Source organism: Micropterus dolomieu, linkage group LG22, assembly GCF_021292245.1.
Source record: "Micropterus dolomieu isolate WLL.071019.BEF.003 ecotype Adirondacks linkage group LG22, ASM2129224v1, whole genome shotgun sequence".
Lineage (NCBI taxonomy): Eukaryota > Metazoa > Chordata > Actinopteri > Centrarchiformes > Centrarchidae > Micropterus > Micropterus dolomieu.
The window spans coordinates 12,492,056-12,513,830 of record NC_060171.1 but is presented as its reverse complement, the minus strand read 5'-3'; the positions used below and the strand labels follow the sequence as shown (position 1 = coordinate 12,513,830).

The 21,775-nt window shown below is 38.9% G+C and overlaps 3 protein-coding genes across 8 annotated transcripts; 1 reads left to right on the top strand and 2 right to left on the bottom strand.

Moving 5' to 3' along the window:
- Positions 1–241: 241 nt before the first annotated feature.
- tnnt2d (troponin T2d, cardiac) lies at positions 242–5,476 on the top strand. 5 transcript variants are annotated; one of them, XM_046037044.1, is made up of 13 exons: positions 242–334; positions 1,392–1,446; positions 1,589–1,599; positions 1,675–1,692; positions 1,798–1,819; positions 1,898–1,955; positions 2,073–2,189; positions 2,260–2,337; positions 2,448–2,558; positions 3,686–3,798; positions 3,934–4,024; positions 4,362–4,399; positions 5,291–5,476. In XM_046037044.1, the coding sequence occupies exons 2-13, from the start codon at positions 1,409–1,411 to the stop codon at positions 5,334–5,336; spliced, it is 741 nt and encodes a 246-aa protein (XP_045893000.1). In that variant the 5' UTR covers positions 242–334; positions 1,392–1,408; the 3' UTR covers positions 5,337–5,476. The 5 variants fall into 5 exon arrangements, with proteins under 5 accessions (XP_045893000.1, XP_045893003.1, XP_045892999.1 ...); XM_046037045.1 differs by lacking the exon at positions 242–334 and adding an exon at positions 1,222–1,292; XM_046037047.1 differs by lacking the exon at positions 1,675–1,692 and having other exon boundaries at positions 243–334.
- Positions 5,477–5,803: 327 nt separating this feature from the next.
- On the bottom strand, positions 5,804–17,363 carry dnm1l (dynamin 1-like). The gene is made up of 18 exons (XM_046037042.1): positions 17,035–17,363; positions 15,394–15,538; positions 13,804–13,850; positions 12,395–12,466; positions 12,133–12,219; positions 11,881–12,043; positions 11,610–11,730; positions 10,881–11,012; positions 10,417–10,623; positions 10,164–10,284; positions 9,919–10,074; positions 9,715–9,804; positions 9,529–9,621; positions 9,222–9,275; positions 7,447–7,623; positions 6,950–7,059; positions 6,648–6,807; positions 5,804–6,200 (listed from the first exon to the last, which is right to left on the bottom strand). The coding sequence occupies exons 1-18, from the start codon at positions 17,134–17,136 to the stop codon at positions 6,144–6,146; spliced, it is 2,094 nt and encodes a 697-aa protein (XP_045892998.1). The 5' UTR covers positions 17,137–17,363; the 3' UTR covers positions 5,804–6,143.
- Positions 17,364–17,595: 232 nt separating this feature from the next.
- On the bottom strand, positions 17,596–21,678 carry dnajb9a (DnaJ heat shock protein family (Hsp40) member B9a). Of its 2 annotated transcripts, none has more exons than XM_046036936.1 (3): positions 21,468–21,678; positions 20,159–20,389; positions 17,596–19,865 (listed from the first exon to the last, which is right to left on the bottom strand). In XM_046036936.1, exons 2-3 carry the CDS (start codon positions 20,373–20,375, stop codon positions 19,429–19,431), a joined length of 654 nt encoding a protein of 217 aa, XP_045892892.1. In that variant the 5' UTR covers positions 20,376–20,389; positions 21,468–21,678; the 3' UTR covers positions 17,596–19,428. The 2 variants fall into 2 exon arrangements, with proteins under 2 accessions (XP_045892892.1, XP_045892891.1); XM_046036935.1 differs by lacking the exon at positions 21,468–21,678 and adding an exon at positions 21,143–21,448.
- Positions 21,679–21,775: the final 97 nt, after the last annotated feature.

Genomic DNA, 21,775 nt, shown 5'->3' with positions numbered 1-21,775 from the left:
CTAACTACTCGTGAAATTATGGAGTGTTTAAACCTGAAAGGCTGTTGAGAGTTTGAGCGGATATATGACTTTTTACCAGGGCAGGAATGTACCTGCAGAGTGTGTGTGTGTGTGTGTGTGTGTGCATCTGTGTTAGCATGTTTGTGTTTATTTGAGTGTCTGACACAGAGCTCTTATGTCCAGCTGTCTAACAATAAACTTACCAGCCATAGGGTGCTGCAGTCACATGAGCAAGAAGGGCTGGACTATGTATCCTTGATGCTCAACTTGTTTGTGAACTTCAAGGAGCTGAAGTCTGTCGCTCGTCTCTGAGCTCCCTCTCTCTGGGTCACAGGTAAGGGCTCTCTTATGTCAGTGCTGTTTAAGTTAAAGTCTTGGTAAGTCATAAATCTTGAAATGAATTGCTGTTGAAAATATATTTCCTGATTCCCGAGTTGGAGATAACTGATTAAAGGTCATTTTTAATTGTGTTCACTGCCTGCTTATATCTTAAAGTCACATGTTACATCTTCACATCCCTTTTTCAGCCTTTTCTCACTAGTTCTACACTGTTCTCACCAAATGTGACTAAACTGTATTCATAACTAAGTCCATTTTCTTGAACAATTTTTGAGGTTGTACTTTACTGGAGTATTTCCATTTTGTGCTGCTTTATTGTACTTCATCACATTTAAGGGAAAACTTTCCACACACCATAAGTGTCTGACAGCTATAGTGACAAGTTAATTAATTTTCAGACCAACCCTGAATGCACCCCACTGTGACACAAAATTGATTAAATCTTTGTAGAGTTATAACCAGTCTATGGTATTAACCTAATATGAAAGAAACTGAGTACATTTACTTGAACACTGTACTTAAGTACAAGTTTGAGCTTCTTTACTTCAGTATTTCCATTTTGTATTACTTTATACTTACTTATACAACATTTCTTAGTGATCTATTATAATTTTTGATAATTATTATACACCTTAATTACCTTAAAGCTAAAGTAATTACCAGTAACTACATTTCAGATAATGAGGAGATTAACACTAAAGTACCTTTTACAGCTTGCAACATAATTAAGAGACCTTTCATCATGAGAACTTTTGTTTTTGATTCTTAAATCCAAAAATAAACAATAAGAGTTACTGTGAGATCTTTCAAATAATTGTTTTGAATGCTGTACTTTTACTTGTAAGAGATATTGTACTGTAAAATTGCAATTATTGCTCCAGTAAAAGATCAGAATACTTTTTCCACTGCTGCCACAGTGACCACAAGTATTTGGTTCAGTGCTGACACTCATTGTAAACTGCTTGAACTATTGCCATCTCACACTCTGCCACGTTGTTTAATCAGATATATTTGCCAGTCTAAAAATAGGCTAATAGGGATCCATTTTGCAGAGCTCATCCATAACAAAATGTCTGACACAGAAGAAGTGGTGGAGGAGGAAGTTCAGTACGTACTCATTTTTTTTACTTTTATAATTTTCGTATTGTGGTTAAATAAAATCATTAATGTTAATGTTGTTTTGGATTTTCCAAATATTTTTACTACTTACTTACTTATTCTTTTTGTCAATACTGCTATTCTTCTGAAGGGATGAAGAAGGTAAGAAAATTGCTTTTCAAATACCTTATTTAATTTCCAAACATTTTATTAATAATGTATGTTCCTGATCATTAGCACAAGAGGATGTGACAGGTGAGAAAACTGTCCTTTAATGCTTCGCCTTTTTAAAATATGTACTTTCTACTCACTTCAGTGGATTTATTCAAAATGGCTTCTATTTTCTTTTCCTTGTCCCAGACGAGTCAAAGCCCAAGCCTAAGTAAGTGTCTCTTCTTTAGTTAAGCAGTTAAAAACACTTATGGCAGATTATTCAATTATAAACTGTTTGTCTCTACAGGTTTATGACAAATATTACCGCTCCAAAGATGCCTGATGGCGACAAAGTGGATTTTGATGTGGGTCAACCTTATTAAATGCTTCCTTTGTGACTGAAACATCCATTTGATTCAGGTTTCACTCACAACAGATACATTCAAATAATGTCTGAACCTGATTTGTTTTTCTGATGGCAGGACATCCACAGGAAACGTCAGGAGAAGGATCTGTCCGAGCTGCAATCTCTGATCGAGGCTCACTTCATCCAGAGGAAAAAAGAGGAGGAGGAGCTCATCGCCCTTGTTAACAGAATTGTGAGTGTGTCAGTAAAAGAGCAATAGTGTTTTTTTCTGGTTGGTCAAAATCACCATGTCTCTTTTGTAGGAGAAACGTCGTGCTGAGAGAGCAGAGCAGCAAAGGGTCCGGGCAGAGAGAGAGAAGGAGAGGCAGGCCAGACTTGCGGTATGGTGTCATTGTACATTAACTCATATCCTCAACACCACAGCACATCATACCAGACAACATGAAGTCATCAACTTCTCCTCTAAATGATTGACCTGTGCCGCATACAGGAGGAAAAAGAGCGCAAGGAGCAGGAGGAGCAGCGCAAGAAGCAAGATGAGGACTTCAAGAAGAAGAAGGCCCTCTCAAACATGACCCAGCAGTACAGTGCTGGACAAAAGGTCACTCAACCTCTCATTGCTTACAGTATTTCAGTGAGGAGCACAATGAACAGGGATGGTACACATGAGTAGATAAAAGTACTCAAAAATCCATCTCAAGTTTTAATACTGTTGCGTGACTTGACATAGTACTACAAAAATAGCACTTTTTTATTTGTTACACATGGTCATCAAACTTAGCTTATCAAGCTTACCTCTTCCATGAAGTGGAACAAAAGTGAAGAGGCAAAGGTGGGAGACCTAGAGAGGGGTCCCCTGAAAGTGAACGTAGGGGTACAGAATGATAAATCACAAACATCACGTCACACACGTCATTTATTGACACTGGAGGTCTAACATGTCAGGTGATAACTATTTACATAAAATAGTGTGTAATTATAATACATATTTGACTCTGTTACACTAGTTTAATGTGTTCACATGCTAACATTTGCAAATAGCACTAAACACAAAATAAAGCTGAGGCTGGTAAGGATGCTATTTGTTGTAAAGGTCATAAAGCAAAGGACACAGAAACATTGACCTGACGATGGCGCTTGATGAATGGTCAGGAGATAAATGTTTTTACAAATCATCCTCTGGGGATCGTGAATGTATGCACCCAATTTCATGGTAATCCAATCTGATAGTTATATAATATATATTTCAATATAAACCAAAAATGTCTACCTCATGGTGGCTTTAGAGGAAACATAAAGGGAAAGTCATTACATTGTTAGGGAACCAATATCTGTACAACATTTGGTGCCAATCTAAGAAAAAAAGTTATGGGATCACCCAAGTCCTTATAATTTATCAAGTTTATTCCATGGCAATTTATGTCAACATTGTCAGGATACTTCAATCCTACTGAGATACTACTCCATAGGAGTCATCCTTCCATCCAGTAGTTCTCCAGATATTTCAGTATGGACCAAAGTGGTGCTTCTAGCTTGACATAAAAAAGGCTTAATGTGTAAGCAAAAGTTACTCTGTTGTACTAACTATAGTAATCATACTATTTTCCATTTCTTTTATTCAGTTTATCAATCAGTTGTACAAGAGGATGAATTCAAAGAGCATTAAGTATCTGATTGTTGCAGTCACACTGACATACAGTATGTATCTTCTCTATTTGACCTACACAGGGTGAGAGCAGAAGAGGAGGCAAGAAACAAACTGAGAGGGAGAAGAAGAAGAAGATCCTAGCTGAGCGCAGGAAGGCTCTCAATGTTGATCATCTCAATGAGGATAAACTTAAGTATGAGAAAGCTGTGCAGGGTTTTATGTCTATTTCAACATTATCTCAAAGAGTGCATTGCAGTCGGTGTACATACCTTTGCTTTTGGTACTGGTGAACATGCTCTCATCATGACCTGTGATTGTTTGTGTTTAGGGAGAAGGCCAACGAGCTGTGGCAGTGGCTGATGGGGCTGGAGGCTGAGAAGTTTGATCTCAGTGAGAAACTCAAAAGACAGAAGTATGATGTAAGTCATCCAACACACAGCTGGGGGTTATACAATGTTCCTAATAGCAAAACAAGTGGAAGATATCCCTTAATCAAGATGGAAATCAGACATACACAGCACCTGAAAGACACAAATGATTTTTCATGCATTGCCCCTTTTAGTGTTCATCTTTGCTGTAAGTACTTAGGTAGCCTACTACACTGTCATGTAGTTTGTTTCAAGTACAATCTTGAGATAAAGAATATAAAGGTCAAAATATAAATTTGTAGGGTCCTGTTAGCATCCTCTGCTGGACATGTCAGGTATCCTATCTGTGGTCTTTCAAATGCTTAGCAAGGTTTGTGTGTCCTTGCAGATTAACCAGCTTCTTGCCCGAGTCCAGGACCACCAGAAGTAAGTACACAAACCTCCTTGTTGGATTTTCTCTTAGGATTAAGGCTACCTGCTATGCTTGTATGTATTTTGATTTCCTTCTTACATTGTTCACTATCTTGTCTAAATCTTTTCTGAACTAAACAGATATCCTTTTCACATGACACCAATTTATACTAAATACATTTAAAACTTTTCCACCATTATAGACATGATGGATCAGAGATCACAGAGTGCGATCACTTGAGTACATTCTCTGAATGTTAAAACACAGATACTCAATCATTATTTAATCATTATAAATGTCCTCGGTCATTGCACAAAGGTCCTTAGATGTTTTCTGCTTATTTGAAGAGTGCTCTGTAACATAACTGCAGCACAAACTGTGAAACAGCGTGTGCATAAAACTGTCACACAGAAGTTGCATAATTATTGATGATTGATACTTTAATAAATATCTGAACATGAACAGACCTCTTGCAAAACTTTAAAGGAAATAAACTGTCCTTTTATTTGCAATGCCATTAGGGACACAAACACCTGTACTGTATTCTTACAATTTTGATGAAAGAAAAACCTATTTTAGGTCAGAAAAGTGGCTGCAAATCTGAGACAGAGAGAATACTGGATTCTCAAGAACATTATGTTTTGTACCATCGTAATGCCAAAAGAAGATTCCCATGTTTGCAGTAAAGATCTTCACATGTGGGAACATTCCAGATTTTATTATTTAGCAGTGTGATATTGTCTTGAGAGTTTGAAACCTGTCCTGTGATTTGGGATGTGGTTTCTGTTCTCACCATCAATTCTGCGCAAACTCAAATTGTTGACTGATTTGCTGAGTGCCGCAATCGAATAACCTCCACTTGTGCTGAACTCACTGTCTGCTGTTCTTCTCCTACACCCATTCAGTGCCAAGGGGCGCAGCAAGGGCAAGATGGGTGGCCGGCTGAGGTAAAGGAGCAGCCAGACAGGGAAGAGTCAGACCGTGACACCAGTGATTGGCCCACGTGTCTTTTATGTGTGTATTCATTGTTCTGTTGTGTTGGTAATGTCAATTATCATGATGTCAAATCAATAAATAACTCATTACATCCACCCTGCTGCCTCTCTGCAAACCATGCAGATTGTCTCTGTTTCTGTGTAATTAAGTCCAACATTTATACAAAACCTCAAGTAGGAGGAATCAGTCATTAGAATCTGAAACGGATCTTTTGAATAACAACATGTAAACAAAAGAGACAAATACGGGTCTGATGTTCCATATCTATGTAAAAATATGTATAGAGTGAACAAATGGTGGATATTTTCTTATTAAAAATATCTAAATTAAGTGCATTTCTTTGGAACAAATAGCAGTAGACACGTTATATTGTCAGCATCTAATAAAATAATTGACATGATAAAGAGAGCATCTACATGTCGTAGCATGGGTTTGTTGTTTCTAGCTTTAATTCAAATCTACATTAAGAGCAGACATTCCTCAGCAAGGCTCCACATAGTGGTGGTGTATAACATTATCTATATATTGTTTTAATTACATAAGAACAATATAATCTAGGTACAGGAGAATGTGTGCTGCTCTTAAATCAAAGTCTGTACTGTACATTAATACTATGTTTCGATATACACATATCCACACCAGTGCAAGTTGTTTGTTTCTGCAGTCTTAGGTGCTGGGTGCTGGGAGACTCAGCAGTGGTTTGATGGTCTATGATGAATGAGGACTCATGGGATGACGAGAGCCCGCTGAAGAGAGGCCGCCTCACCACAGGTGGGTTTCCCTGATCTCTGCAATCACCTGGCTGGCCTTCTGCAAAGCCTGGACACCGAAATGCAAAATGGAGGAATTCTGTTAAAACACTGTTATGTTTATACCCTAGGCGCACTCTTTTTAAGTACATATTGGTGCATAGTTTCTATGTCAACTAGTACAGTGAATGTACAATATTTGACTTGCAGCTCCTCTAAATTGTCTTAAATGTTTCTATGTCTCAACTTCATGTAACTTTAATATGGGAAATCAATAAGGGAAGACGGCTCTTCTGGCCCCCGCGACCCTGTACGCAGGATAAGCGGTTGACGATGGATGGATGGCTCTTCTGGATCAGGATCAGGATTAAAAAAAGTAAATGTCGGTCTTAAAATGCCTGATGAAGGTCCATGACCAAATGTTGCGTCTCTAATAAAGCAAGTAAAGTAAATGTGTGTATGATTGGCACTGGATCTTGTTTTTACAATCCATAGCGACGCTTGATGAATCTGTTACCGTGAGCATGTCAGCAGCCTCGTTGCGTCTCTGAGCCATGTCCTCGGACTCTGTCAGCAGGTCATTCAGCAGGGCCGTCTTGTATAACTGACCCACTAGCTCACTCTGCAGACAGTCCTTCACATGGTTCACCAGGAAGTGCATCACTGCCTTCGGTACACTGAGACCAAACAACAACACAGGGGGAAGACGTAGGAAAGAAGGAAGTAGAGGACAGTAAAGCAAAGAAGAAGCGACCATTCATGTCAAAACCTCAAACATTACACAATGATAATTGAAGAAATTGTGTAGAGTATGTGTACCTGTCCTGGATGTTTTTCCGAACGATAAGAAAGTATGACTTGATGAGTCTCTCGATGACCTCACAGTCCCTCTGCTCCCGAGCAGACAACTTCCTGGATACTGGAACAGGCTGGCAATTAAAAAACATCAAACGTGCTTGTTAATGAGCATCTTAATGATCTAAGGTGCGAGCTGTAAAATCCGAAGAAAAACAGCTAGCAAGCTGTTTACAATGTAAGTGACAAGGCTGTTTTTACACTTAGGGGTGTTACTGCCTACTTGAAGATGTAAGAGATACCCTGGGAACTTTCCCTAAATACTTTCTCATATGTTCTCCATATGATCTAGGCTAATATTGCTGTAATGAAATAATAAAAAAAACAATACTGAACAAACCAAACGAGACTATTTTGCAACATGCTATGTTTTGTAGCTGTTCCAATCACCTGAATAACATAATGGGCCTGGGACAGTCTCCTAAACCAATTCATTGTGTCCATAAATGCAGAGCACCCACCACATCGAGTAGGTTGACAGCGTGGCCCTTGTGTGGGCTTGAATAGTATTGGGGTTGGGGCATGGCCCTGTCTCCAGCTGTACTGTCCTCTCCCCTCTTCAACATGCCCCTCCAGTTCCCCGTCCCGCTGTCTGTCTGGTCGCTGACAGAGCCGCTCTGAGACACGCCAGCTGCTGCCTACAGGCAGTACAGAGACATGGAGTGAGGATCGGTCTGGTATCCTGCTCAAAGATAAAGGCTCAGACAGGAAACGTTCAGAAGTCATAAAAAAAAAGAGGTTAAATTAACAAGGTTAATAAAACTTTACAAAAAAAAAAAAAAACAACATTCCACAGAGATGAAAAATATATATATACATTTTCTAAATGCATTCAAATAGCATGCCACAGGCATTCTTTGACTTCACTCCAAAGAAGTTCATCCAGAACATGCAAGAAGTCTGGTGGAAAATACAGACAAGCAGTTTGCACAAGTTATACCACCAGGGTGTAGGGTTTAGGGACAAATAGAGAAAGAGATTTCTAAACTTGCAGAGATACAGTTTTAACAAAGGCGGCCACTCTTAATATTCCCAGTTGTTGTAGGCCACTGTGGGCAATGTACAAAATAAAATTGCTGAGCACCACTTTATATTTAGATATCATTTCCTGGTATTCACATCTAGATGTGTTAAACAACTCAGGACATACCACTGTTTGTATTAGACCACAGCATTCTTAGGTGAGCAAAAGTAATGGAACAAATAATGTTAAAGTAAATAACATTTAATATTTGGAGGCATAACCCTCGCTTGCAATAACTGCCTCAAGCCTGCGACCCATCGACATCACCAAACTGTTGCATTCTTCATTTGTGATGCTATTCCAGGCTTTTACCGCAGCTTATTTCAGTTATGTGAAAGTTTCGGGGTGTTTCTCCCTTCAGTCTCCTCTTAAGGAGGTGAAATGCATGCTCTATTGGGTTAAGGTCAGGTGATTGACTTGGCCAGTCTAAAACCTTCCACTTTTTCCCCCTGATGAAGTCCTTTGGGTCATTGTCCTGCTGCACTAATCCTCTCGATTAGTTTCATATATATATATATATATATATAAATATAATGTATGTACACGCACACACACACACACACACACACACACGGTTTCTCATCACCATCTAATGGTTATATCGCTCACCCCTACAAAAGCAAGTAAAACTTTTCTTCATTTTTAAATAAAGAGCTACATGCCATTTGAGTCTGGAGTTGTTGTGTTACTTCAGTCGGAGCAACAACATGCAAAACAAAGGTTAGATGTACAATGCTGAGTGCAAGTCAAAGATCAGATAAGTTAGGTTACAAGGGGTAAAGACTATGCCTTCAACCCACTGCATCTGCATGACACTGAAGGCAAATCATTTGCTGAAACACGGGTTTTAGAGTACTATATTAAGGGCTTGGGGGTGAGCAGAGGTCAGATTTGTGGGGGGTGACTTAACGAGACACACCTTGGTGACCTCGCCCTCGGGGGCAGGAGGCTCAGTGGGGGAGAGAGACTGCCCACCTGGGCCTTTAAGGGACTAAAGAAAGACAATATCAGGAAGAAAAGAGTGGATAGAGAACCGACACGACATACAAGCAGAAGTGTGCATGAGCTTTACATGATGTGGACACTAACTGTGAAACTCTGAATTCTTCAATGAACCTGGGTCAACGTCATATGTGCAAAAGTGGCAGATAATCTGTTAAACCCTGTTTCAAGAAAAGAGAGGACTTGTGAATCTAATGGATACTGACATACCTTGTCTCTGGGGACAGCAGAGGGGAGGTCTCTCATTCTGTTGCGTCTCTGCTCCTATAAAATGAAAGGTTTGACAAATGCAACTCAGTCAAATTGAGGAAGAGGAAATGAACAAACTGTTTATCAATGTTTCAAATAATAATAATGTCTCATTAGTTGTCTTGTTTCTAAATCTTTTGACTCTTTTGTGCTTTGCTAGTGCTGAATCGTACACAGTTCACACTATCAGCCTGGTATTCTGGTTAAGGATCACAAAACGCATGCATTATAAACAGTCAGCTTTTATTCAAAGATGCTCATCTCTCACCTCTATGTTATTGTTCATGAGCCCGCAGGCATCAGCAAAGTCAGGGTGTTTGGTGTTGATATATGCCAGCTCAATGGCAACCAGGTTGTGGACCTGAAACAAATCAGGAAGTTGATAAATCAGACTAGGGGTGAATAATCTTCTTATAAAAATGCTCCGTGGTATTTAGCGTTAGCAGGTCCTGACCATTTCATTTGTGACAGGGAGTCTTTTTCGGAGTAATGAGGTGACCACTTCTACTATGGCATCATGAAGCTTTGGAAACCTAAGCAACTCCTGCAGAGGTAAACAATAATACCTATTAGTATTAGACACTGTACTTTAGTGTATTTACTGCATACTGTACCTCTGTGTAGGTTTTTAAGGTATATGTGCGAGTCTGCTTCTCACCTGTGTGCTGTAGTTGCTGCAGTGCTGGATAATCCTCTGCATCTCCTCATGAACCAGCTCCACGCAGCGCAGACTGGGCTCCTCCAGGCGCTTGACCTGCCGCTTCACCAGCAACTCAAACGAAATCTCAGGCACAAATAATGCAGGCCTCGGGCCCTGTCAAATACAATTAAACTGTAAGTCTTCAAAAAGGGGTAATTAAAAGATTACAGAGATTACAACTTCAAGAGGTAGCAGAAACCCACCGTTGCATTTCTGATTGCTGTGAGCACATCGATGGTTGTTAGACCTCCCAGAGGATCAACTGACTCCAATGTGCGACCAAACGTCTCATGAAATATATAACAGATTCTTGCTCCACCACATCTAAAAAAAAAGAGGAGAGCAAACTACCTTAAACATACAGGAAGAATTTGCTTTAAACTGAGCACAAGTTGATGCTAGCACATCTTAGTGGTGTATGACGGTACATGCATTTCAGAGAGTTGTGCAACTCACAGTTCAGCTGTCTCAATGTACTTGGCCGTGCCCTCTATGGTGTGGCAATACTCTGCAGCAAACTTGGTGATGAGCTGCAGTAATGTGGAGCTCTTGTCTTCAACAGGTTCACCATAACTGTTGAGTAAAGACTGGTACTGCGATGCCAGCACGTTGATCCTAGTCTTCAGCTCAGGAAGACAGTCTCTGATGTGGTGCATGAGTAACCTGTAATAAAAATGAAAGAAAACAGTGTACCCTATGATTGCAAACCAAAGTGGGCTACTTGTTGTAGACTACTAAACAGTATGTTAAGACGGAAGATTTAGAGGTCATGGTCATTTGTTCCTCTTTGTCAGAAATGGAGTAAACCTGAAATGTACATGGTTAATTAGCAACTCAAATATTTCATTTGTTAATTTAAAAAACAGTAACTACATAAATATTTACAAAATCAAAGTAATACATAAATTCTGAGTTCATACCTGTTCAATGTTCTGGCCAGATATTTGGTTCCATTTCTGTTTGCAAGGGAGGGGTACTTCTTTTGTAGGAAAGCGTATTCATCACGGATGGCATCTGCTACTAACTTCTTTTGATTGATATCCAACTGACTCCTAAGAAAATGAACAAACAAATACTGATTGTTAGTCTTAGACATGGCTTTTAGGGTCCCTAGTGTGACCACCAATCAATAATTATTATTGACACAAAAACAAGGAAATATTAGAGGAAATGGTGTGTAAGAGTCTGGTCAAAGTAATACAATTTCAACATGGGCATGTGTTGTAGAAATCTGAACGTTAGGAATAAAATGAAATTGCAGAGGACAACAAATATAGCAAGTCAAATAGCCCCAGAGTCAGCCAAGTGATAAATATGAATTAAATATAAAGAGGGAAGCTTTCAAGATTATTTGCAATTCTTCCCACCCTCTGCACTCGCACTTTGAGCTTTTACCTTCAGGGAGGCGCAACAGACAAGTAAGAGCCACCAAATATGTGTACAGTGAGTCTTTCTTGCGAAATTCAGTTAGCATAGTGAATGCTTAGTCTACTTTCATCTTTTTTTATTTCATCTGTCTTTACTTTTTCCCTTGTATGTTTATTTATTTATTTCTGTATTTCAAATCATGTTTTTTGTTGACACCGTGTACCTGCCATCTGTCCTCAGCTTAACTAACAAACTAATGTGGAACAAAAGTGCAGTGTTACCTGTTAACTACTCCAATAATGCCCAGTTTGACAGGAATGACCCTGCCCATCAAAACATCCATTGCATCTGTACCAGCATCCATCAGATCCAGCTTGGTCACCACTGCTAGTGTCCTCCTGCCTGAAGACAAAGAGATACACACCTGGCTACAAAAAATAACCACTAATGCAGGAAATCAAAAGAGTGTATGAACTAAGGAAATAAAAAGATGGCAAGTGAATAACATGTAAAAACAGAATTGAAGAAAGAATAAACAAGAAGAACATCTACCATCAGGGTCAACCTCACGGGCCACTTTAAGGGCCTCTGAGGTTGCCATGTCTGTATTGGCAGCAGTCACAGCCAGGATGATGGAGTTGGGGTTGGAGATGTACTTAAAGATCAGTTCTCTGATCTGGATCTCTATGTCTTTGGGCTGATCTCCCACTGGTACCTGTTTGAACAAATACACACACTGACTTTAAACCCTGAATTCATCACACAGGTTCGGACACGGGGAAGCAAATAGGAAAGCTATCTCACCTTGGTAATGCCGGGAAGGTCCACCAATGTGAGGTTCACAACATGTGGTGAGAAGATTTTCAGGTGAATGGGTTCATCACTAATACCCTAGGGGGGGGGAAAGATCTTCGGTTAGTCTTACAGGCTGTTGCTTCTGAGGTTGACTTGACAAAATCCCAGGTTGATGCTGTCAATTAAAGATCATCCATTTTCTCCATGGATTTCATTCATTTCTTGTTTGTCAAATTTTGTTGCTTCCTCTTAATGGCCGTAATTGGCATACCTTGTTAATGCCGGAAATTCTTTCAGTTTCTGCTTCAATTTCTTGCCTGATCTCCTCAAAGTCTGTGTAGATCTGAAAGAACAATTTAACCATGAAAGGTAAAGTCTCCAGTAACATCAAAATCAATGTAATTTCTACAGTACAGTTTTAGTTAATCAATACAGTGCAGGGCTCCAGACTAACTTTTTTCACTTCCATCCTGGAACCGTCCCAAAATCAAAATGTTGTTTCTTTACTTTATTATCCTCTATAGTTGTTAGTGACACAATAATTGATTATAAATTGATAAAATAAAGAATATTTATTTTGCTTGATTCAAATAAAAAGATTTATAAACAAAACTGAAAAGTAATCTTTTGGAGCACCTTTTTTCTTGATGATAAATGATTTAATTTCACTTCAGTTATAAACTCCTGGACTTTGTTACAGCAGATTTTCTGCTCATGTTCAAAACTTTCTGCACATTCAGAATCTCACATATCTTTGTTCTCTGACATGTCCAGAAGAAAATCGTAATATTGAGACTAACATCATTATTTAATGAGAATTCATAATATTTTTTAAAAGTCTACCTGACCTATACTCTGCTGTGCTCCCCTTCAGACTGTACCGAATGAAACAAGTGCACTGCACTTCTTCGGAGGTAGAAACTGAAACCAACACTTGTGATCAGGCAGACATCTCAGCACAAATCCTCGTGTTAACTTATGTTGCTCCGATTAAGTGCAGCTCACAGTCCCAAACAGAGCCAGACTGTGCTTCAGGTTTTAGATGTTTATAATGCAAAACTCTACCAGCGAGTCTGCTGGTACAGCCTCAGTGCGTGCTGGTTTCTTCACGATCACGCCGTATGCAGAGTTGCACCAGCTGGGTGGACATGATTCTCGCCCGCTAGTAGACGTTATCACAATATAGATTTGTCTTTCACTGCGTGAGAAGATTGATGTGTGGCGCTTAATGTTAGCCTACACAGCGCGATTGAGAGGTCAGCAAGTTGTTTGTGACTGAGAGAATCAATGGACCTGTACCGCAGGAACAGGTGAGCAGTCAGCCTCCTGTGTGAGTCCGGCGGGACTGTAGTAACAGCGTGAGAAGACAGCCTCCGTTGCAGTCAGCGTTTGGTCGGTTCAGTTTGTCATTTGCTAAGTGATCGTAATAAATAAACACATAGGCTTACACAATCCCTTTTGTCGTAGAAGCGTCCAACTGAATATTTCTCTTCGTCCCAAACACATTTTCTAATCGTCCCCAGGACAACAGGACACCGTTAGTCTCGAGCCCTGCAATACAGGATCCAAAACTGGGCTATTTCATGATCAGACCAAGTTTATCAAATATTCTGATATTTCTATATACAGTACAGTAGTGTTGGGAGAGTCTTGATTTCTGGCAAACAAGACTGACTCTACCTTATTTTTGGTGTGTAGGAATTTGCCCCATTCCTCCCCGTCGATGCCTACAGAAATACAAAGTTGAGGAAAGATGTTTCAGTTACTGACATGACAGATGTGGTCTTAACATCAGTGTTACTATTATTACTATCGCTATGTCTCATGGGAGGATTTCTGTGCCGGCAAAGATGGGATGGAAAAAAACTTCTCAGAGCAAAGACCCATAGCTGGAGAGTAAAAAAAACAAAAACAAAAAGTAATACAGTGGAACAACTGTTGTTTTCACACACAACAGTCATGGAATCAATTAAAAGCCTAAAGCAAAAAAAAAGGCATGTGCATTTTGGGAAGCAGAGACTTCTTTAAAAAGCAAAGCAATCATTTCAGCTGCAAATCAACACAAAAACAAAAAAACAACATTACAAAAGGTGGAGTCTGTAAGTCATCTTAGAGTAAGCTGGTATTTGAGAACATCTTACTATTGAGGTCCTTTGATGAAGTTGGAATCAATGAACTAACTTTTAAAATGTAAAATGAATCACACAATTATTATTTTCAACAGGAATCTGTTAATTTTCTTTTGTCAAATTTCAACTGACAGAGACCAGCCTAAATAGGGGGGAAGGCTTGACTTGAATAAAGTGATGCTACACAAATACAAGGCAGGATGTGAAAAAAATGGGCAAAGGGGTCGGGTGAGGTCATGTAATGTACAAATACAATTAGGCAAAGAACAAGGAAAAGGAGACCTCTGTAAAGGCGACCATTTTTCTTGGATTCTGTGGTTAAGGAGAGATGACAGGAGACAAATGGGTTAGCCTGGCTATCTGCAGCTCCTGCACAACACTCTACTGACTACTGCAATGCAGCGTCACTCTGAGGCCATTGCCAGGAGACAGCATTGATTCACGTGGGATCTTGACACTTAGTCACCTGTTATTTTCACTGAGACGTGGATGGTATTGAGTGCTGATTCTGAGTTAAACTGCTTCTCCTTTCACAATATAAAAATGTTACATAGTTGAATAAAGAATCATTACGGCACTGTAGAAGAGACGCCTCATGAACACAGAAAGTGTGTGTTAAAGATCAACATTAGATTTAAATCTTATAAACTGTTACACTCTTGGCCAGTGAAGGTGAAGCATATTGAAGTCAGATTGCTGAATTTAAATGACTCTTTCCAGCTGCCTGTCTGAATCATGATCTAACTGTACATTCACTAGACAAAATGTATTGCTGACATGTACCAACTAGTCTGCTTAATGCTTCATTTTCTGATATGGTTTCACAAAAAACACCATAATGCAATAATAATATAACGCAAAAATACATATTAGAGCTAGAGTAATACATTTTCACTGTAAAATGTCTCCCTCAGTATGTATCCATCAAATAAAGATAAAATATCAAGTTCATTTGTTTATGTACGCTGAAATCAATATCTGCCTCAAAAATCCAATACTGGCCTGACTATAACACATATACAGTATATTGTGTATGTAAAACACTGAATAACACTGAATACCAAATAATTTAATTGTGGGAGAAGATTAAAATGTAACAGTTCCACAAATACATAAGTAACAGAGGCAAAAGTGACGTTACCATTCTCTTCACTGGTTTTCCTGCGGTCCTCTGGGTCAATGTGCACTAGCTGTAGGATAAGGGGTCGGCGTGTGACGATGCCAGTGCCACGTGGCAGGATGTCCTTGCCAACCAGGCTCTCTAAAACAGAACTCTTCCCACTGCTCTGTACACAACAAAACATCGTAAACAAAACCATGAGTGTTAAGACTTAAGTATGAATGACACACTGACCAGAGGAATCCTTCCTCGCGTCGTCCAGATACAGACAAAACACGAGGCACTGAGGTTGGTTGTAATTGATACTATTTCTATGTGTGTTGTTAAAGTTATTAACCCGTTACCACTGCAGGACCTTTTCCAGGGTCCCAGGAACTCAAGAACCTTAACTGCATATCCACCAGAGGAGCCAGGCTCTAATTTAATTCTGGGCCCCCAAAATGGGATAGCACTTTCTGATGACCCAAAAACTATTAAGTTGGCAGTGTTAAACATCATCCACTGGTCGAACACAGACATTGTGGCTGGTTGAACTGAAATGTGTGGCAGAGTAACTCCTAATGAGATCTGGTGAACTGCAAATACCTCATTTAGCTCACTTGGCTAGCTGTTTCCTCTTTAATGGACTAGCACTGATTTCCTCAGTAGGATATGATGGCTAAAATATAATCAGTTAAGTTTCTCTGTAGCGTCATTTAACTTAATGTTGTTTTGGCTGATACAGGTAGGCCTATTTATAGACCTGCCAGGTATAGCCAGTTATTAATACTTGGCATCAGAACTCAGTTACATCTGTCCTTATCTGAAGGTCTTTGCAGATCTGGGCCTATGTGGAGCCCTGGTGAACATAACAAAGCAGGCATTTAAAAAATCCTCTGGCTTGCCTTGTCTCACTATAACACCCTCAGTTGCCTGCCAAAAGGTCTGAGACAGTCACATCCTATTAGCTGACTAGTGAAAGTAAATGTGTTAAACCAAATCTGCCAATTTAAACCAATTAGGCGCTAGGTGGAAAGGGTGAAACCGAATTAGACAAGAAAGGTGCTGATTCCCCTTTATGATCGTGTTGTTGTTCACCCCATTTATTTTAACGAGAATACACTACATATTACTAATACTATAATAAAACATTTGCAACAAAAAGTGTTCCCTTTAAGTAATCTGGCAAACGAGTGTAAGTTCCACTCTTATACAATCTATGGTTCTACTGTCTTTGTGTGAATGGAGACTTTTTTTTAACAACCTAGCAAATCACATTTTTCATAAACACAGATGTTTGGCAGTGTAAATTGTATGAGGACATGAGTGTGTTTATGTTCAGCAATCTAAATCTAATCACGTTAAAATTATTTATCTATTATTTTTAGGATTTGAAGGCTATGTATATAATTGTTTGTTCCCGAACTGTCAGCCAAAACATTGAGTCCAAGTGAGCTGACATGTAAATTAGCTAATGCTAACTTACTTGCTAAATTAGTTAGCTTAGATTTTTCGTAAAAAGGAGAAGCTTACGTAAATTCAGTCTACACAGCTTTGTCTATTATTGACATCTACATGAAAACGAAAGCAAATCTAAGGTTCAGATATCAGAAGTTAGCCAAAACAATAAGTTGGCGCAGGCTAACTAACTTGCTAGCCTTTAAGCAAAGTGACGTTTCTCACCTGAGTTCCCACAACAACTATCTGCGGCAGCTGAATTATGTCTGCGCCGACCGTGTTAAATGCATCCTGCAATTTGTTTATGACAGGTATAAGGGCCTCCATGAGCTCCGATACTAGTGTCAACCTGTCAAATAGGTAACTTTCTTTACCCTACCGCACAGGGCTACAAAGTCATTCAATGTCCCTAAGCTAAGGCTACTGGCGTCTCTTTGGCTCTGCCAACAACTGCGCACACAATTGAACAGAGTTGAATCATGGGAGTTTGAGTTAAATAGACTCCCGCTCAGCATCTCTTTGTTCAGGGTTAGACATTTGCTGAACTACATGTCCTACAGTTGACATAGCACTTGTGTTGTACCAATGAAAAGAAAGGTAATTATTTTTCCTCTACGCAACAGTAACTAAGGGGAGAACCAAAACAAGGTAGCTGTGTGAAAGCCATGAATACATTCATGATTAAACCCATTAAACGACCAATATGATTTGTTTTTTTATAGGCAGGCAGGGGCGTAGCTTCTGGAAAGTTAGCTAGCTAACTGAATAATTTCCAGCAGACAAATGTTTGTTTCAATAAATTTATTGGAACTTATAGTATACTAACAGTACAGTACAGTTTGTCATCAGTTTAACAAAGAAATCTTCGGGAAGCCTCAAGCAATACTGTGGTCTGTCTATAATTGTCACTCAAAGTTACTTTCACATGACCACACAGTTGTGTTAGAAGCATAACAATATATCACAATGCAACAAATTGTTCATTAAAGATGGAATATGCCCTATTTTGCTTCTCTTATTCAAAATGTGAATGAACACACCATTCTCACCCTTACAGCCCTAAAGTAAACAGAAGGAAGCTCAGTTTGGTCTCCCTTTTATTTCTGAAAACACATTTTCCAATTATACAAAATTGAAAGTGCCATTGAATATTTACAACAATATCAATACAGGAGATAAATATTGCACGCTACAGTGTAAAAGGAGCATGTCACTGTGACCAGTTTAAACGTAAGGTAACAATATGTTAGGCTGTACTAGGGGTTTCATCAACTAGTCAACACTGTGGGCAGAAGCCATCACCAGATTCAGATAATTTGCTGAACAGTGATACCTGTATGTACTAAGCATTATAACTCTACTATAGCATTATAGTACTGCAGTATTCTTACACTACACATTCATTTTAAAAATATGCATGCAGTAAAAATACAAACCCTTGTGACTAGTAAAATTAGTAATCATAAAACCTCTAGTACATACTGTACTCAGTTCAATTGGTCCTCTGCAAGTTATTTTACACATATAACTTTTTTTGTAGTTTGTCTGAAATGCCAGTCAAATTTTTAAATACCTATATTTGAGGATTTTTGGTTAAATTTCAAACATTATAATTGTCAATTCCGATTCAGTACTCTACACCTAGAAAATATTCGTAAATGTGGGATTCAGAAATCAGAAATTGTTATGACTTTTTTGTACTAAAGATGGTCTCAATCTAGCTATTTAAATACCAAAATACAGTTAAAAAATACTCTTAATTGTATTAATTGAAAAGCTATGGCATCTGTGTTCAGCCCACCCCTGTAAATCTAGGCTACCTCCACTAAAATCTGAGTCACAAGCATTTCTTACTTATAGCTCTTTCCTACTTGGATTTTCTCCTTTACATGTATTTACAATTACTTTACAATTGCATGGATGGAGATTTAACCACAAATGTTAAAATATATGACATTCAAAAAATGTGACTGACAGTGTAGAGTACATATTTCAACAAGTAGTGTAGTTCACCAACACCAGTTAAACAAGCCAACAAGTGGAGGGTCTCAGAATTTTGTTGACATTGCCTCTCATTTGACAACCATAAGCAAAACTCCACTGGCTGCTATTGTTTCTACCTTCAGTTGTGTTTTGAGACCCACAATGGCAAAACCTATACAAAAGAAACTAAAAACTGTACAAAAGAACAAGGTGGACATAGTGAACTAGTGATGAACTAACACATAGATATTCCTGTGTCAAATTCTGTATGATTGTTTTATTTTTCCAAACAGTACACTTAAGAAATTACATTATCAAAGAAGGTGCTTAAAAATACTGACAAAATACTCCCTCTCAGCTTACTAACAATAAGTGAAAAACTACTACAATCATATACAAGTCCATGAGCACACACAGGGAATAGCTTGAATAGAACATAGCTTATTTGAATTTAGACCTAAGTAGCTAAGTAAACTGAGTCTTTACTGTGTCATTCTGTGCCTGAATGTCAGATCTCAATGTCACTGTTCAAATTTCACAGCACTTGAACCGAGTGGCTTAAAATTACCTAATCAATACAATAGTATTGTATACCCTTAAGGCAGTTTTGAGGCAGAGGTCATTTTATATTGCATCTTAAGATGCAGTGCAGTCTGTGTATGTGGTTACCATGTTTCCTCTGCGCTGTGTCACTGTTCTACAGTGTTGTTTTGACCCACCATGAAACCTGTTTTCAGCCTGTTTGGTGTGTCTGTCAAAAGTAAACATCCTTTCTATGTCATCATACATGTCATCAAAGATACCTGCTCCAAAACCTCCTTGAAAGTGTCTCTTATGTCTGCTGTGGGATTCCTTGTGGGACCTGGAGTGTTCATCAAAGTGTCTTCGGTGACGGGCATGCCTGTTCTGGCTGTAGATGTCAAAATCCTTGAATAGGTCATCAAAGTTGAAGCTGAAAGGTTGGTGGGCACCCTGTCTATGTTTTCCTTGCGTCCCCCCAGTGAAGTATGCAGAGGTGTCAGCAAACTGGTCGTATTCTCTTCTTCTAGTTTCATCTGATAAAGTTTCATAAGCTGTACAAAGAAAGACAAGATTTAGTCAAGGCCGAGGAAGATGAGTACTTTATCTCATCAACATTTTTAAAAAGGTATGGCTATGGTGACAAAGATCTAACTAAGGTCAGGAAATACATTATATATGGTAAAGTGCAAGCTTAAACATGTACACTGAACTTTGGCCATATCCTCCAGAGCTTTAATCTCCATGCGGTATAAAATGCTACATTAGAAACAAGAATAACATTACAGTATATCAGTAAACAATGGATTTTTAGACACAAAAAAACCCCTGACAAAACAAACTGTACCTTCAGCAATTTCCCTGAATCTCACTTCAGAGTCCGGGCTCTTGTTCTTATCTGGGTGATATTTCATTGCGAGCTTGTGGAAAGCCTTTTTTATCTGTCGCTCTGTAGCATCTTTAGGCACTCCCAATATATCATAGTAGTCCTTCCGGGCAAGTATCAGCTCTGTTATCAAGAGGATGCACACGGCAAGCGTTACAGCAGACTGTGCAGTTGCCATGGCTTTGACGCCCCCTGCATTCAAGAGAGAAAATAAGTGTGATAAGTGTACAAGTGTGTTGAGTGCAATAAAGCAAAGGAGCGGTCATTAGTGTAACACCTCTGGAGAAAAGGGTACCTTCATTAATAGCTATCTTATAGATACATTATTATAGAAAAGATCTTAGCTAGATGACATTTCCATATTAACTAGTGTTCAAAAGCCCGATTAAAAAAATCATAATTCGACATCGATAATTAACACAATAAATGTCAAATCATTATTTCTTTTAAGTTCAGAGGCTGAATTTTGCTCCTGAGTTAAAGTTGAAGCAAATCAGTGGATAATTGTGGTTGTAAACTATTCTTTATGGTCAGAACATCATGACAAACACTTGAATTAAATCAAACATTTATTGACCATGTGTTATATTGTTATTGAGGAAAATTATATCGCGATAATTATCATCATTGTTTTATTGCCCAGCTCTATTGTTAACTGACCATTACAGTTTAGGCATTGTGGCCGACTTGTTTTCATTCGTGTTCTAACTTTAAGTTACGTTAGCTTGGACTGATAAAATACACCAATACACTAACATTTGCCTTATATTTGCAGACATTCTGCTCCCCAGAAAGTCAGATTAACGCTGGACTAGATCTCATTTAGGATGAGATGGTTTAATATTTGACCGCTATAGACGTCAACCGTCAATCCCAACGTTAGCTGACGTTAGCTAACACAAGGTAAAGCCCATGTATTCTCCTTTCTTTTAGACTCACACTTACCTTTTTCGAGGACACGAGTGCTGCTTAGATGGTGTATAGTTCTGTCTATTTACTATTTACCTACATGTCAGTGTTAAGTTATCGCTTTAGGTTGTGAGTGTTAACGGAAAAGCAGTGATCAAAAGTAGCATCATTTGTTTTCTTCGGTCCTTTTACTTCATCGGGGTAACTACACAGGATAAGTTAGTGCATGCCTGCCCTCTGTCGGTCAATACAGTTAATATTCCCTCTTCAACCGACTGAGAGTGATCCTGATGTTGTTGTGTCAACAGCATTTACAACCACATAAGTTAGCTGTGTACTATTAATATTACACTACACATACCGTTATCTTACAGGGTTTCGAGGCACATTTTGGACCGTTTTTAATAATTAAGTGACCATAACATTGGGATAAAGAGTAGTCATCACGTCCCCAACTGTCTGCATAGCGGTCCATTTTGTTATGCATGTATCCCGCGTGAAACGTAGAGGGTTGGAGACCCATTTTTAATATTAAGTGCTGACCATAGACTGTATATAAGAACTGAGTGCGGCAACCTAGTTAAAAGCATAAACATCGAGCTTCCGCTGCACTTAAAAGTATTTCCTCAACCAATCAACAGACTCCATTTATGTGGCCACGTGATAGAC

Excerpts from the sequence above, each read along its gene's own strand:
- tnnt2d (XM_046037044.1), top strand. The coding sequence starts at position 1,409 with ATGTCTGACACAGAAGAAGTGGTGGAGGAGGAAGTTCA. Across the intron at positions 2,190-2,259 it reads TCGCCCTTGTTAACAGAATT|GAGAAACGTCGTGCTGAGAG; the intron begins GTGAGTGTGTCA and ends TCTCTTTTGTAG. Across the intron at positions 4,400-5,290 it reads CGAGTCCAGGACCACCAGAA|TGCCAAGGGGCGCAGCAAGG; the intron begins GTAAGTACACAA and ends ACACCCATTCAG.
- dnm1l (XM_046037042.1), bottom strand. The coding sequence starts at position 17,136 with ATGGAGGCCCTTATACCTGTCATAAACAAATTGCAGGATGCATTTAAC. Across the intron at positions 9,276-9,528 it reads TCATGAACAATAACATAGAG|GAGCAGAGACGCAACAGAAT; the intron begins GTGAGAGATGAG and ends TTCATTTTATAG. Across the intron at positions 7,060-7,446 it reads CTGTCAACCTACTCGATGTG|CCTGTTCCAGTATCCAGGAA; the intron begins GTGGGTGCTCTG and ends TTTAATTGCCAG.
- dnajb9a (XM_046036936.1), bottom strand. The coding sequence starts at position 20,375 with ATGGCAACTGCACAGTCTGCTGTAACGCTTGCCGTGTGCATCCTCTTG. Across the intron at positions 19,866-20,158 it reads ATTCAGGGAAATTGCTGAAG|CTTATGAAACTTTATCAGAT; the intron begins GTACAGTTTGTT and ends TTCTTTGTACAG.